The 17,834-nt window shown below is 43.1% G+C and overlaps 2 protein-coding genes across 2 annotated transcripts in view; one reads left to right on the plus strand and one right to left on the minus strand.

The window, feature by feature from the left end:
* The first annotated feature begins 3,688 nt into the window (after positions 1-3,688).
* LOC114908915 (core histone macro-H2A.2) overlaps positions 3,689-17,834 on the plus strand; it is a 53,872-nt gene continuing 39,726 nt past the window's right edge. The window contains exon 1 of the mRNA XM_029245697.1: positions 3,689-3,842. The gene's annotated coding sequence lies outside the window, so the exon portion shown is untranslated. The remainder of the gene's footprint in view (positions 3,843-17,834) is intronic.
* On the minus strand, positions 4,179-4,826 carry LOC114883279 (extensin-like). The gene has a single exon (XM_029200913.1). The coding sequence runs from the start codon at positions 4,824-4,826 to the stop codon at positions 4,179-4,181; it is 648 nt and encodes a 215-aa protein (XP_029056746.1).

Genomic DNA, 17,834 nt, shown 5'->3' on the forward strand with positions numbered 1-17,834 from the left:
CATAACCTCAGGCTCCCAAGTTGCTATTTAGAGTTATGCCAGTTGGTGCCTTGATGGAATTAATACGCCGTCTAGAATTGCCTAACTTAACATTCAAAGAAGAGCTTAAACCAATGATTTCCATCTGTTTTTATGACACTCCCAGGGAATCTCAGGTTACTTCAAAGGAGATCAGAATTCTCAAATGAAATTAATCTGGACATATAAATCTTATACTCATATACTTATATATGTCACATATAAATATATACCTACATGACACAGTCTTCTAGAAGAGGATGAGTTCAGGAAATTAATAGGGTAATCGCAAAGCAAGATCTCAGAAGGGGAAAATGATCACGAATTATAATAAGTGTCATAAACCAGATTAGAACTAATCATGAAAAATAAAAACCCACTCAATTCACACAACATCATAAATTTGGATTATGAAAGAGTAAAAAGGTTTTGGGGGGCAAAATCAAAGCTATTTTTAAAATAGATGAGTTTGTGGATGAATTACTAGTAGATCCAACAGAATATCTGGTTGCATGGCTAATTCATATTTTTTCATCTCTAAATCATGCTATATGCCTGTCTCTAAGTAAAGAAGCAGTTCATCCTGCATCTCAATAAAATGTTTATGAGACATCCTTGTCGCTAATGGAGTCAACTCACAATCAATACGTTTATTCATAATATCATGCACACATACAGGTCAAGGGTTAAGAAAATATTTTCATTGCAACGGTAATCAACCAAACCTACGGTAATCAGCTTTCCACTGACTCCTTGAGGATATGTATTGGGAATGGTCCAAGAGACTTTCCACCTTGTGACCAATCACAAAATTCCTTTGCTTAAAGCAAATGCACACCCCGACCACAGTAACAGTGAATTAAGAATAAGAGGCTGCCACTTCCTAACTGTAGCTATGGGTAACTTTCTCACCCATTCGCTGCCTCAGTTTCTACACCTGTAAAAAGGAGAAAATAGTGCCCACCCCATAGAGTTGTTGTCAGGATTAAATGAGTTAGTAATGGTAAAGCACAATGCACACAGTAAGCATTCAATAGGTGCAAGCTCTTATTATCAGTATTTATTATTCAGCCTGTCAGAGGCTCCCTGAGCTGGAGGCCACTCAAGATTCCTGATGAACTTATAATCATGTTGACTACTTCAAATGTATTTTAACTATACAATATTATCTCAGTGTTAAATTTCTGTTCATGTGCTAAGTGTTCAATATTAAATATAGATAATTTAACTAGATCTGCATATCAGGTTGCATATTTGTTGCATATCAGGTTGCATATTTGTCCCTTATATCTCCTGAATACCAGATTTTTTCCTACCACATAAAGGGTTTGACCAAGTGAACTCTGTGATCTCTTCTATTCCAAGAACCAGAGTATTATGAAGCTGACATTCCCTTGATTCTCTGAATTTCAACTACATCATCTATTTGAAGGAACCAACCAGCATGAAAGGGGAAAAATTCTGACTAGTAAATTTCTTAGACCCAGCCTTTCTCAGGAAGAGCATATAACAAAATGCTAGGATGAAACGAGTTACATAAAATCCACATAAAAATGACCATGAGTACCATTTTTATTGGGAAGTTACAGGGAGAATGTGAATCTAATATATATTGATGAATTATTCAACTCTATCTCAGTCAGCCTGGCTGATTGGGTCACAGGGTAGGAGGATTTTTCAAGCACTCCCAGAAGGCTCCTGAGCCCTCTTGAATGTTGGCCTGGAGGTTATTTCTGATCTAGAATGGGCATCAGAAATCTATACAAGAAGGGAGATAGGCGCTTCCTCTAAGAAGGGGAAATCGAAACCATTATGAGATGCCCCACGGGATCATTTAAAACCGTCTAAATATATGTCTTGGGAAAAGAGGACGTCATCCTGACTAGATTGCTGACCTGGAAAGTGCCTGCAAAGACAAAGGACAGAACTTCCCTGGCGGTCCATTGGTTAAGAAGCAATGCTTCCAATGCAGGGGGCGCGGGTTTAATCCCTGGTTGGGGAACTAAGATCCCACATGCTGCGCAGTAAGGCCAAAAAAAAAAAAAAAGACAGGGCTTCCCTGGTGGCGCAGTGGTTGAGAGTCCGCCTGCCGATGCAGGGGACACGGGTTCGTGCCCTGGTCCGGGAAGATCCCGCATGCCGCGGAGCTGCTAGGCCCGTGAGCCATGGCCGCTGGGCCTGCGCGTCCGGAGCCTGTGCTCCGCAACAGGAGAAGCCAAAACAGTAAGAGGCCCACGTACCACCAAAAAAAAAGACAAGGAACAGTGAGGGCATACACAGGGTAAAAAGAGTAGGAAGGCGAGTGAAGGAAGTCCCAATGAATGGAGACCTTTGGTCCTAGGAGACTTTGAGAAGCCGTATGAGATTTAAACAGAGAGGTTTATTTGTACCTTTATCCATAATCTTTTGGGAAGTCAACTGATTGCTCAGAAAACACTTTGACATGCACCCAGTCTAATGCACCATCTACTAATTCCACCAACAGCCCTGATTAACTAGTATAAATCCAGAGGGGAGTGGACTTAGTCTATTGGAGGCTTTTAGTCACCCCAAGTTTCCCCATTGCCTAAACATTTATAAGTTTATAGGTGTAAGTACACATAATATTGCCAAATGGAAGAGGCTCTGAAATGCATCTATTTGGCCAATGCTGGAGAACTGTGTTTTCCTGTGGGTTTCTCTTTTGTGAAGACATCGAAAATTTGCGTCTCCTTTTGTTAGTCCTTTGACTCACTGAGCAGGAGATCAGAGGAAGCATGGATGGCCCATAGCAAGTTAGCATTTCCCGCTGAAATAAACAAATTCCTTTGACTCACCCCCCACCCCCCCAGCCATGAAGCCCTGGCCAACATCTAGAGTTACAAAGGACAGCACTGGCTTCCAGTAGAACAGAGCAACTACTAACCCCATTTTCACACCTGATATTGTCCACCACACCCCTGTAAAAATATTTTTTTCCAGAAACTAATAGAAATCCTTAAAAGAATAGCTTCGTGCTAGTCTTAATACCCGCTGAGATTACAAACTAACACACTGTAAAGCAACTGAATTAAAAATTATGTCCATGCACAGTCTTACCCATGAAAACAAACATCTGCTACTCCAAAGAATATACAACGCTGGATTCTGTCTTAATTTATAAAAAGCTAAGATGAAGGCATGGATATAAATTCTCAGTTGTCGTGGCTATGGCCACCCTATGCTATGCTATCGTCCCAGTGGTGGACACAATCGTTAATGTATTTATTATTATTTAAGGACACGAGACCATCGAAGGTGGCATTTTTTCCCTTTCACCTTCTAAGGCTCTCCCTAGAACTGCCGGATGAACGCCCACGCCGCCTTCTTCCACCAAAGGTGGATCCTGCTAACAGGAGACTCTGGATCGTGACCATAGCGCCTCTGTCCCCAGCTCTGGGGAAAGCCTCATCGTAGCAAGTGGCCCTCAGCGCACCCAGCGGATCCGCCAGCGACGCGGAGGCCGCGCGGTTTCATCATTAATGCTCCTGAAGGACAATAGCTCATCAAGCCCTACCGAAAGCCCAGGACCCGTCGCGGAGCCTGGGCTGGCGGGGGATGAGGCTGAGCGACTCCTCCTAGAGGTGGTTATGTGGAGAAGGAGCAATCCCTTCTCCCTCCTCCTCCTCCCCCCGCTACTATCCGCGGCCCGGAGAACTGCCGCTTGCCGCCATTGACACGCACAGATAGAACCCAAAGAAAGGCAAAGAGTCCTGCCCGGCACCGGCGCCGCGCGGGCCGAACCTGCGCCCTGGGAGCGGCGCGCGGAGGGCACCGGGCGCCCGGAGCAGGCGGCACAACACCAGGTGAGCCCGCCATGGCGATGGCATTATTGTTCAGGGGGCTTCGGGGTCTGGAAACAAAACGCGCCTCGGGGGCAGTGCAGGGGCTGGAGAGAACCCCTGCCCCTCCTCACCGCCCAGCCCCTGCGGGCGCTCCCCAGAGAGCCGACCCTCCCCGCAAAAAAAAAAAAAAAAAAAAGAAAGAAAAGAAAGAAAGACAAATTAATAAATCAAGCTGCCCAACTTGCCTCCTCAAGAAATAAAGGGGGGGGCGTTTGCTAAAGAAGCGGTAAAATTCCTGTGGCCGGCGAGGAGCCGGGGGCATCTTGGGCGTTGAGGGAGGGAGGAGGGATGCGGGGTCTAGCCGCGAGCCCCGGGCGAGGCTGTCCCGAGGGAGCGAAGGGCTCCTGGAGATGCGGCGTTGGGGGCGCAGAGCGGGAGAAGGGAGGCGCCCGGCCGCCGAGGGGGACTGGTCCGGGGCGGTGGTCTGCGCAGGGGCCGAGAGAGCCCGGGCAAGGCCGCTCTGGGGGCCTCAGAGGGTGCCCAGGTCGGGTGCCGGCTGCTCCGGGCTGACAATGGAAGGGGCGCGGAGGCGCCGGTAGGAGGGAAGGGACTGGGGTCCGGGGGTGGGCCGCGCCGGAGAAGGTCAGGCCGGGGACGCGGGCGGCGGAGGCGTGGGTCGGGGGCTGCTGCGCGGTGAGCGGGGCGCCGCGGGTGGCTGTGAGTGCCCGGCCGGCGCGGAGGAGGGTTCGGGGCCGGGCACTCCCCTCTGGTTCCCTTTCCGGGGCGCCCGGTGCCGACGCGCGCTGAGCTTTCCCGGGGAAATGGCGGCCCCTCCGCCGCTCGCTTCGGCAGTCCCGGGTTCCCGCTTTGCGCGGGAAAGAATAGTAATAATAATCGAAGGCGGGAGGAATAAAAGTAAAGAGGCTGCGACGCAGGAAAGGGCTGCGCCGGCCGCCAGATGCGGGGCGAATCGCGTGCGGGGCGCAGCGGGCGGGTACCAGGCATGCTTCCCCGGGCGCCTAGCCCGCTCTCCGGGAGCACCCTAGTTCCAGCCTCGCCCGCCTCCTTAATCGCGCCCGCGGGGGTCTTTCCCCGCCATTCCTCCTGGGGGCGCCCTCTGCTCCTGCCCCCTTTGTTCCACACAACAGTGGCACTGAGACCCCAAAGGGCCAAACGCGCTTCCTCCTCCAGTAGTTTCCAGACGCTGATTGTTCCTGGCCAAAAATGGGCCACAGCGGGCTTGATTTAGGCCCGGTCACTGCTGGGTTTATTGGCAACGCAGGGAGAAGGGATGAAAGGGGCGAAAAGAGATGAGCCGAGAAACCAAACCGCGGGTTCGTGTCTGGTTAAGGGAGTGCAGCGGGGACCACAGCCCCGAGGCCCTGATGGTAAAGTAAGGGCAGTTTGGGTTTTCCAACAGTGCCAATGAACTGAGGTGTATCGGTCCAGCCTCAGGGGGCCATTCCCCAATCGGGCCAGCAAGGCAAATGTTTTCCTCACTTCTCATTTGTTTGTGTCGAAATGCGATTGTACCCTCACTGGGCTGCGCAGTTGCTATTGAAACGGTTCAGTAGGTGAGAGAAAAAGAAACATTATTAAGAGCGAACATGTGTCTTCCTTTATGTTTCTTATTTAGGAGCAGTTCTTTTGTGAAACACAAACAAAGCTACACGTAATTCTCAATTCTTATTTAGCTGAAAGTTATCCCTTTGGAAAACTCTTCTTATTTTCAAATAAATGTTCAGAGCGCCAAGATTTGGAACTACGCTCGTGGATTTTTAGAATTGCTTTAGCCCAAGATTATCATATAAATAAATATAGGCCTGGATCTCTTGAATCACGTAATTCACACCTTTAAAACCCCTATTTCCTGTATCCAAATTTCCTTATGCCCAGTTCTTCACTCCAGTTTCTCCTACCCTGTCACAGTTCCTCCTCACCTGGATCCATTTATTGCCATGCTTTAGACATTATTAATGGTTTCCTCTATTTCAAAACTCTATAAAAGAATTTACCTTCTTAGATCCAGAATGTTCCAAAGATTGTGACCCTTCTCCTTCACCATTCCATCTTCTGTCTAGTTCCCAGGGATTCTGAGGCGCCTTTGGTCTGCTGTTTCCCAGTGGGTGGGACACGCTGCTAGCTATTGTCTGAGATAACCAGGTCTGTTTTCACTACCCCCTGCCAGCAAGGCAGGAGAGAATCCTGTCTTAGGCAACTCTAAATGAAAGATATCTGTAACTTTTTCAGCGTGAGGAATGTGCAGAAATATCAACCAACTTTCTTAGAATGTTTTTCATTCTCAAAGTTAGATGCTGTCTTGGTAAATGCTTCTGAAAAGTGTGTACTGCCCAGAGATGAACGAAAAACGTATGGTTAGAGATCATTCAACAGGTGTTTATGGAGCACCAATTTTTAAACCCCTCTGGATGGGGGAAGAAATGCAAATATGAGGAGATCATGGGCCCTGCTCTCAGAGAGCTTACACCCCCAAACCTAGGAAGTAAAATATATAGGAAGGTAAAAGAAGGGGAAAAGTGATTAAGACTGGCAAGCTAGTGGGAAAATGGGTTCTTTTATATACTGCTGACAGGTGTGTAAATTAATATAGCCAACTTGGAGGGCAGTTTGGCACTGTTAAAATTAATAATGTGCACATTCTGTGTGACCCAGCAATTCCATTTCTTGATATGTACCCTAGAGAAGCAGGCAGGCGTGTACACAGATTATGTGATTCCCTTCCATGGCAGAGTTTTGGTAATTCTGACATTGTAAACAACCCTAATGGCCATCAATAGAGAATGGCTAAATAAACTCTGGTACATCTTCTGGAAAATTAGGAAGCAGTTAAAAAGAATGAAGTAAGTCTATATATTACTAAGACAGAAAGGTCACTGAGATGCATTATTAATGGAAAAAGCAAATTACCGAACAATATATATTGAATGGTACCATTTTTGTAAAAACAAAATAAAACTATGAATTTCTATAAGTAAAAATGGATAGGAGAGGTGTAGAACAAGACACCCGCTAAAAGAAACAAGAATTAGATGCATGGTGGAGGACTTTAATTATATTAATCATACCCATCCATAACCGTTGTTATAATATTTGAAATTTTACAACTTGGATTAATTTATATGTTGCTTGGATAACTAAACACAATTACTTTACAAGTGATTGATAATGTGTAATAAAAGCCATAATTAAAATGCTACGACAGTTTTTAAAGGAAGAAGAGAATTCTAAGCTGGATGGGAAGGCTTGGGCGAGGCTTCACAGGGAATGTAGCAGGATTTGGAGGGAAAGAGGAGACAAGGCAGGCAGAAGGAAGCCTGATGCAGACACCGGGCTCTAGCTAGCACCTCCTCTTTGCTCAGCACGGTGATGTGCGTTCCCTCGAGTCCTGGCCTGCCCTGCCCAGGTTCAGGCTGGGGAGTGAACTAAATGAACGGGTCACAATTGCTTTCATCACTATGATTCTATGAATATCTTAAGTTAGGTTTAGAAGGAAAAAATGAGGACATGAGTTCTAACAATGGTATCAGATGGTGGCATTTTAAAAAAGAAAGTAGTGGAAACATGAGGACGGGGGATTGGTTTTCCCCTAGATGCACAATGGTATGCATGTCGGGAATTAGGTTGGGGGAAAAAGTGTTTGAGAAGATAATTCATTCCCCCCGCCCCAAATACTACAGAAGGAACTCCAAAGTACTTTCAAAACAAATATTTAAGGTTGGTTTCACTTATTCATTTACTCATTTAAGGAATATTTTTTGAATGTCAAATGTGTACATAATACTATGCTAGGTGCCAGTGGGGATGAAACATACAACAAAGTATAAGAGAAAACAGCCCCAGACCCGGGTTCCAGAAGTGGGGGTGAGGGGACTGGGTCTGGTCTCACCCAGTCCCCATGTAGCCATGGACAAGTCGTTCAATGATCACAACCCCTCACTTTTATTGTGGCTAAAATTGGGCAGGAGTGGTCTAAATGACTGATCACTCAGGTCCTTTTCAGTCTTAGATTTTGTGAAATCCTGTGGGTCTAACATTGCGATAATTGTGGGTTCCCAGGCAGACGGAAGGTGGGGAATATGGGATTAGAACAAGAGGGGCCCAAAGTGCCCAGCCTTGGGAAAAACAAAAGTATTTGCTGTAGAGTACGTGGCTCTTAGCGTTTTCCCAGGACTATTTCTTTTCCACCCCTTTACATTGCCTCCTAAGACCAATGAGAGAAGCAGAAAGACAACACTGAGTTTTAAGCCTCATGTTATACACAAAGCCAGCACTATAGTATTATAATAGTCACTTTTGAATTAAAATGTTAGCCTGCATTCTGTGAAAATAGTCTCTAAAACTTTCTTTTGTGGAAATAAGTCATAGTAGCTAATGTTTACTAAATGCCTTACTGCTTGCCAGGTACTGTTCCAAGCCCTTCAAAGGTATCAACGCTTATCATTCTTACGACAGCCCTATAGGTAGGCATGGTTGTTATACCCATCTTACAGAAGCGAAGAGAGAGGTTAAAATGTGCCCAAGGTCACCACACAACTGGTGGGTGGTAGATTTAGGACTCCCGCCCAGGCAGCCTCACTCCACGGCCCCACATCCTCATGTGCATGTGGCGGCACAGGAGGTGCTGGCGTTCCAATGATCCTCAGATTATGTTCATTTTAACATTAGTGTATGCAGATTTTCTTTTTAAACTCCTGTTTGCATCACTATTTTACCAATGTCAATAAAAGATAAAGAGCATCAGATTGAGCCACATCACACTGTACTTTAAACTGTCTTGTCACAAAGTATTAAATAAGATAAATTTGGTGGTTTCTCTGAAGCCTTTATTGTTCATTTATCCATCTCACCATCCATCATACTTTGCCCAATTTATTTTGACTGGCATTGCCAATTTGGACTTGGAATGGAGCAAGTCATTCAAGTCAGAATTCCCATGCTTTGACAGAACATGTGTGGAAACAGGCGTACGACCACCAGCCTCGTACAGGGACGTTTACTTCAGCTGATTTTGTGATGCCACAAGAATAAGCTACAGTGACCGTATTGTTTAGGTCAGAATTGCAATACATGGTCTGACCAAAGGTTTGGAGATTGTTTCTGGATATGAGAGGTAGTCCTGATGATATAGTTTCTATGCCTAAATGTGGGTTATTTCCATGACAACAGGACAAAAATATAATAAAATGAAGTCAAACTTTTCCAGGAAATCCCAGGCCCTGTGTTCACTGGCCTGGCAGCAGTACTGGTTCATACACAGAACTGCGTAACTTGTATTTTTGCTGCCTTCACTGCTCAATAAAACCATTACAGTAAATAGTGGTGGTAGACTATGAACAGGTAAATTCCAATAGCTCATACCATACACAACATAAACTTTTAGATCAGACAATAATTCACTGGGTTCCCCACCAGAGTGCTAAACTTCCAAATTGACCAGTTTTCCAGAATTTCAATGAGGTGGTCATCATTGCCCCCTTGCTTCTAAACTGGATTTTCACCTCTGCTGTTCTTTAGTAAACAATGTCGATCATTGTCTTGGGGTGGAGAAGAGGTAGGCCATAAACAAAGTAAAGCAGTTTTTCAGGCCCACTTTTTCTTTTCTGTTGTTATCATGGTGATGAAATAGTGACTCTGAAGGAAAGATCACCAGCATATGATTTAATTCTACCTGATTGTTCCATCTCTATGAACGAAGTAACAGATGGAGGGTCGGGGCTCAGAAGGAGTGACATTTTGAGCATCTTCCTAGAGTAGCAGCAACTTTTAGGTCAGAAGGGACCTCAGAGGTCAGCTGGTGCTATGGTTCTCCAGTGGAGCGCCACAGGGCCCAGAGGCCCAAAGCAGGAAAGGGTGGGGACCAAGCCATCAAGCTTCCCAGGCCTTCCCCACTCCAACCAGCATAACTCCCCCTCCTTCTGTGTGTTATACATATTAGAGCTTCTGAAAGGCTTTGTTTGAGCAAAAGGAAGGTTCTGAAAAGTCAGCTGATTTGCCTAAGGGCCGCAGCTGGTCGATGCAGAACTGTGTCCCCCCCTCCTCCGTCCACTGTACCTTCCATTCTCCCACCATGATGCACCCTACAGAGGCTGGCCGTCGCCCTTACCTGGTGCAGGTGATACAACATGCACCTTCACAGCTCTGACCAGGGAGCAACACTGCCTGTCACCAGCACAGAACACTGCAACTGAAGCAACGGCCCCCCAGCCACTGGTCCCCGCAGTGCAGCCACTGCCTTAGCACTGACAGTAAGGAAAACAGGGTGGGGAGGGGCAGGCAGGGGGAGGGATGGAGGAAGAGCGGTTCCGGGGCAGCTGCCTCTGCTCAGCACACAGTCTGCTCTAGCTTTGAGAGCCCACAACTGGCCCAGCAGTCATGGATGTCTCTGGGAGCCCCTGGTGGGTCAGGCAGCACCAGGGGCTGCAGCCCACCCACCAACTGGTACTGGTCCACTCACCCACTACCAAAGGGAGCTGCCATATCCCCTTGCTCTCCCTGAGCAGCTCTTCTTGGTTCAAAGCTAGTCCCCTGCTCAGGGCAGCAAGATAGATCACTGTAAAACAATACACCTCACTATTAAGTTGAAACTATTAGATTTTAAGGAAACAGGATAGCTTGTCCACTGTTCCGATTTGTTAATTCTCAAAAGAGCAAAAAGACGAAAGCCGGCTGGACCCAGTGAACAGTTTTGTTTTTATTATGTTTTCTGTGAATAAATAGATTCAGGAAGGCAAACCGGTTCATTTTCTTCTGGGGTGCCTTGCTAACTCAGAATCAAAGAGAGCTCAAAGTATTTTTATTCATTCATTTATATTCATTTCTCATCCAACTAGTACCATAGGTGGCCAAACATATTTATATTAGAAAATAACATAAGGCTAATAACAAAGGAGCAAAAACAAAAACAAAACTTAGCTCTGGTTCAACAAAGACAAAACGTCTTAAAAAGTCAGCATGTACTGCAGTAGCAGCAGATATCCTAAATCTACTCCACTTCTGCTGCATCCCGCGCTCTGCTCCCCACGCCTTCTAGAGTGCCCCAGATGGCCACATATCCTCTGACTCTGAATTATAAAGAATGTGCCGGCAGTTGAGTTTCCCGCCAGATTATTCCAGGACAGGACTTGAAATGCTTTTTTAAAAGGGAATGACTTGTAATCCAATAGTATAATTTAAATAAATTGAGTTAGCGCTTGGCTCTAATGTTCATGGTTGGTTAACTTGATTAATTTGATCCGAGTGTCATTTCAATGAAATTGCATTTGATACATACAGCTCTTACGTTATAAATTGTTAATGTGCTTTAACATATACGACAATAAGATTACTGACTCTTCTCATTCACTTAAAGGTGGCCATGGAAGAAAATGATTTGGAAAATATTACTTGTGCAATAATGATTTGCCCTTGGAGTTCATAAATAGAAGTGTAATAGAGCAAGTGATTTAGCTGGGACTACTGAAAATGTTTTTCACAGCTACAGAATAATACTAATAAACTTCTATTATTTTAATACAGTATTAAGGGTAACACACCAAATTTTGTTAGAATTTTATCAGGTATGAGGCTAAGAGACTTTTTTCATACCCTTTAAAAACATATTTCTAAAAAAATATATATATATATATATTTCTACATATAGTTAATATAATTATATTGAATTCCCTTATGTCCTACCTAGTTTTATTTCATCTCATTTTATTCTCCCAAAGGATAGTTTTGAACTGACAAAGATGCTTCATTGCAGAACTACTTTGTTTTTTCATAAATATTTACAATATAAAATATTCTGAAGCACAATGCTACAGATTAGGGAAGTATCATGGGAACTAAAAATGAATAAATTGAATAAATTTCAGCAATTTTAAAACGAATCCATTAGGGGGTGACACTATGAATTTCATGTTTATGAACCTTACAGAAAACGTTTAAAGTTTTTTTAATTCATTTCCATCATTAAAAAGCTATAAGACCTCTTAGTTTTAGATTTAAAATAATGTATAATGAAAGCATTTTGATTTATATACTTCTGAAGGGAATGATCTCAAAAGAGTATATGTATACATATAGCTGATTCTCTTTGTTGTACAGCAGAAACTAACACAACTATGTAAAGCAATTATACTCCAATTAAAAAATAAATAAAATAAGCTGTTTTGAAATTCTAGATCCTTTGTCACGGTGGTTCACCAGCCCAACCAAACTTCACCTGTGATACACTGGCCTATAATTAAATCTCAAGTGTTGACTGCTCTCTCTTTTTAAAAGACACTTTGCAAAAGCTTGGCAGCAGAAAAACTGGTCATTTAAATCAGGATTGCTGGCGGCTGCTAATGGACCATCTTGCCAGTTGGCTACTCTGCCTTGTTCCTCTTCAGTTTGCATATAATAAAAACTTCAAGAAGTTGTTTGAGGCATAAAATATAGTTTACTCTTTATCAGCTGTTTATGCTTGAGTAAGAACTTATTTAAATTAAAGGAAGATAGTGGTCTAAAGAAACCAGGTTATTTTGTCTTTTCATGAAGGCAATCAGTGTATTAAGTTTGCTGTTTCTCACCAAGAGCAATTCATTGAATAAGGGCAAATGCTTAGGATGTTGCCTTTCTTTCTTCTCCTCCCATCTGGGATTACGGTGTAGTTTTAAATATTGTTTATAGGAATCCCATATGCTATAATTATGCAAATACAGACACACTGAGGGTCTGATTCTATTAGTGAGTCTTATACAGTCTCTTGATATGAAATGTTACATTTCTCAATTATCTCAGGACCAGTTAATTTCCAGTGACTCACCTGGTGATGAAAGTAATCTAAATTTTTCAGTATGACATTCTTACTCAATTACAAAACACCTGAACTTTTCCTTTTACTAGTGTACTTTACTAGGCTAATTCCCAAATGATGTTTGTTAAGATGTTAAACTAAAGTCACACTTTTGGTTTCCAGTTCTAAATGACGGACTCTGAGCACATGAGCTTTCCTTCTCTAGAGCCCACAGAAATAATGGTAAAAACTTAAAAAGAAAATAAACACTTCACAACAAAGGGGCAGGGGCTGGTGACGGTCATCAGCAAATGGGAGATTTCAGCAAATATCAGCAAATTTCTTTCTATGACTGAAAGTACATAGGAACATGTGGATGGCATCACAGGAAGAGCCACAGCTAAGAATAAAAGCAGGAGGGAGCTGCCCTGAAGGTGGGCAGGATGAAAAATGGGGAGTCATTGAAGGTCTGTCTCCACAACAGCCAGGTGAATTGGCCTCTCTCCCTCCCCTACTCCTAGTAGAGCTTCTGCAAATCTAGCATTTATCCTCCAAACTAATAATCTGAGGTTTCTTCTCTAAAGAAATTGAACAACTACAGGGCAGGTCTAGAATTTGGAGGATGGGTATGGCTCTACCAAGTAAAATTCCCTCATTCTGGCATTTGGGGGCTCTCAGTTCCTAACCAGGGACCCTAAGGTGATGCCTGCTAATTGGCATGCCCTGCACATGTACCCAGAGGTCTGAAACAGGAACCATGCCTACCAAACAGTATCTGAGGAAAGATTTTCTATCCCATCTGCCTGTAATAAGCAACCTTGTCTTTCATTCTTAAATATGAACGCATGACCAAAGATCACCAGACATGTAAGAAAAGCCAACATGAAAAAGATGAAAATAAATAAACAGGACAACTGACTGGATAAAATAATTTAGAGAAAGAAGATGATGTAAATACATCCCAACTAGTTTCAGAGAGATTGGAAGACATGGTACATTCATAAAAGAACAGGATGGTATGAAAAGAAAAACCATCAGAGAACAAGAAGAATGTTCGGAAATTAACAATATGATTACCAAAATAAAAATTAAAAAGACTGAGAAACAGAAGGAAAAGATTAAGGGACTTGTGACTTCCCTGGCGGTCCAGTGGTTGAGACTTCGCCTTCCAGTGCAGGGGGTGCGGGTTCGATCCCTGGTCAGGGAGCTAAGATCCCACATGCCTTGCGCCAAAAAAATCAAAACATTAAACAAACAAACAAACCCAGAAGCAATATTGTAACAGATGCAATAAAGACTTTAAAAATGGTCCATATCAAAAAAATCCTTAAAAAAAAGGGTTAAGAGACTGGGGGGAGCAATCTAGGAGGTCCAAGACCTGGTTTACAGGCATCCCACTAAGAGACAAGTAAAGGGAGAAGTGGGAGAAATAAAGAGATGGGAAGAAATAATCAAATACATGACAGGAAAAAAATTCCAGGAGTTATGAATAGTCTTCAAATTGAACAGGCTTATCATCAAGTGCTGACACCTAGATACATCCTTGTGAAATTTTATAACATACAGAGAAAATTTTACAGCTTGGGGGATGGGGGCTACCAAACTTCTCTGTAACACCAGATGCCAAAAATGATGGATCAATGGCTTCAAAACGTTGAAGCAAAATGATTTTGATGCTAGCAATTTTGATGCTAGAAACTCTACCAAATAATAATCCAAAGATCATTCAATAAAGACAATTCCATTTGTGTAAGAAAACAAAATTTACTTCTCAGTACTGTCTCTGAAGAGATACCTGAGGCAGATAAAAGGAAAACAAGGGAGAAAGCCAAGAACGAAGAAGCCAAGGCATCAGGGATGAGCTGGGAAAGATGACCACTGGGTAAAAGAACCACTCTAAACTGGAGCCCAGCTCCGAGGGCTTCAGGAACAAAGTCTCTGGGAAAAAAGTGCCCCCTGCAAAGAGCAGTGTGACTGAGAAGCTGGGTGATTTTTAGAATATGGTAAAGGCACATTTCTCTTTCGTCAACAAGAACAGAGAAAAAGTACAGTCAACCCTCATTATTCACAGATTCCATATTTGCGAACTTGCCTACTCACTGAAATTTATTTGTAACCCAAAATCAATACTCATGGCACTTTTGTGGTCTTTCAAAGACAGGCACAGAGCAGAAAAAACCGACCCATCCACTGCACACCTTACCCGCTGAGGTCAAACAAGGCCACACTCTACCTTCCTGTTTCATCTCCCACCCTGCATACGAGGGTCTTTTTCATGGTCTATTTAGTGCCACGTTTTTCACATTTTTGTGCTTTCTGTTAGTGATTTCACTGTATAAAATGGCCTCCAAGTGTAGTCTTGAAGTGCTGTCTAGTGTTCCTAAGCGCAAGGAGGCTGAGCTGTGCCTTATGTAGAAAATATGTGTGTTAGATAAGCTGTATTCAAGCAAGAGTTATTGTGCTGCTGGCCGAGAGTTCAATGTTAATGAATCAACAATTCATATTAAATAAGGTGTCGTTAAAAGAAACGTACATCAAACAAGGTTTTGTACTGATCCATTGATGAAAAAGTTGTGATCAGAGGCTGACAGCAACCTAACCCTGTTTCCCCAGGAACAATTGTTCACTACTCACTAATTTAGTGTCCTGCCTGCTTTATAGAATAGAACTACTGCACATAACAAGGATCGATTGTAGTTACATGCATACCTCATTTTACTGCACTTCACAGGTATTGCTTTTTTTAACAAATTGAAGATTTGTGGCACCCCTGCCTTGAGCAAGTCTACCGGTGCCATTTTCCCAACAGCATTTGTGCACTTCATGTCTCTGTGTCACATTTTGGTAATTCTCACAATATTTCAGACTTTTTCGTTATTATATTTGTTATAGTGATCTGTTATCAGTTGGTCTTTGATGTTACTATTTTAGTTGTTTTGGCTTTTTTTTTAGCAATCAAGTATTTTTTAATTAAGGTATGTACACTGTTTTTTTAGACACACTGCTATTGCATGCTTTATAGACCACAGTATAATGAAAACGTAACTTTTATATGTGCCGGGAAACCAAAAATTGATGTGACTCACTTTATTGGGGTGTCCTAGAGCTGCACCCACAGTATCTCCAAGGTACGCCCGTAGTAACTTGGGCGCGTGGGGGAGGCTTTGCGAGAAGACATGATCCAAATGTGAAGCCAAGTAAAATGTGGAATGACATTGAACAACATGTTTTCAGAACCAAGAGACTCCACTTCTTGATACTAAGACACAAGGGTCCTAGTGCTGTACCACAGAAATGTGAAGCTAACATCCCACTTGATTCTGAAGGGAACAAGAGTTACAGAGTCTTCATCATATAAATGCTGTTCATTGGCATTTAACTTTCAAAATTATACCTAGGGACATAACGCAGGAGATTTCGTTATGTGATTACAGAGCAAAATAGAAATGTGATAAATCGGGATAGTGGGAAGTATAGAAGACAGAGGTGGAAGTACGGAGGTAAAGACGGGAGGAGAGGACCAGGGAAAGATTGGGGCCCATACATCCTCATTTTACATGACAGTGGCTTAGGACACAGTCCCTAAAGTTGGTGGAATTGGAAATGGAGATTGAAGTGTATTATTTAAAGTTTTCGGGAATTCCCTGGCGGTCCAGTGGTTAGGACTCCGTGCTTTCACTGCCGGGGTCCGGGTTCAATCCCTGGTCAGGGAACTAAGATCCCACAAGCCATGCGGCACGGCCAAAAATGTATAGATAAATAAATGAATAAAAATACAGTTTTCAAGGCAAATCAATGGAGGAAATAAAATAATAAAGTTCTTTACCCTTTTTGCTTTGTTTTACTGTGTGCAAGTATTAGATTTAAAGATAAATTCAGAATTTTAAATAACTTCTTTAACTTTCTTGTTTTCCTTGCTTTAGGGTGGCCCTGAGCAAGTCATAATTATGTTTCAGCTTGTACAGATTCACAGAGAACTTAGGGTCTCAGCCATTTTTTCACAGAGCCCTTAAGCCAGAAGAAATGCCTTCCATTTCATTTATTAAGTGGTTTGGTCTCAACAACCTAATAAGTATTTCTGTCCCGACAATTTAGTAGCTCTTTGAAAAAATAATAACACATGAATTAGAAAAACAAAGAACATTTGCATCCTGTTCTTAAATAACCATGATGAATTACAAAGAGGGTGTGTACACCTGTTGGGACATTACACGACTTCTCACACCTTGGAATCAGATTGGACACGGCCACTTTCATTTTCTGTTCCACACTGATTTTCACCCAGCACTTGCTTTTAATCACAACAGCCAAAATTTCAGCTTTGCAAAAGATATGGCATCACCAAAAAGAAAATAGCACACACACACACACAAAAGATAGTACAATCTACCCTGAACCTCTGGTGGAACCACAATGAACTAGTAGTTGTGGAGGCCAACAGAGGTTGACTATCACTGTATTTCACTTGAAAGCTTAAACATTAGCTGTTGTGGGACTTCCCTGGTGGCAAGTGGTTAAGAATCCGCCTGCCAATGCAGGGGACACAGGTTCGAGCCCTGGTCTGGGAAGATCCCACATGCCGCGGAGCAACTAAGCCCATGCACCACAACTACTGAGCCTGCGCTCTAGAGCCCGTGGGCCACAACTACTGAAGCCCACGTGCCACAACTACTGAGCCTGCATGCCTAGAGCCCGTGCTCTACAACAAGAGAAGCCACCTCAATGAGAAGCCTGTGCTCTACAACAAGAGAAGCCACCGCAACAAGAAGCCCGCACAAGGCAACCAAGAGTAGCCCCCGCTCGCCGCAACTAGAGAAAGCCCGCGCACAGCAACCAAGACCCAACGCAGCCAAAAATTAATTAATTAATTAATTAAAAAAACAAACAAAAAAAACCATTAGCTATTGTGTCCTGGGGTCCCTTGGCACACAGTTTGGAAACCATGGCTCTAGCATCTGTTTAAAACTTTATTATAAGCTGTCATGCAAGTTCATTGGAAAACATTTGAGGACAGAGGCCATGTATATTCCACAACATCTAATGTCATTTCTTGTTCAATAATAAATGCTCCATAAATACTGTCTTTCATCGAATCTCTGATGTCACAGATTGCAAGATGCATACTGATTTCTAGAGATAGTAAAATGTTTTTTTAAAAAGGCACATCATAAAATCAATGAAATAACAATAGTTATTTAAATAGGCTAGTGTGAGTTTATCGTCCATGTCTG

The sequence above is a fragment of the Monodon monoceros genome, unplaced genomic scaffold (genome assembly GCF_005190385.1).
Source record: "Monodon monoceros isolate NGI ecotype Baffin Bay Population unplaced genomic scaffold, NGI_Narwhal_1 Super_Scaffold_4, whole genome shotgun sequence".
NCBI lineage: Eukaryota > Metazoa > Chordata > Mammalia > Artiodactyla > Monodontidae > Monodon > Monodon monoceros.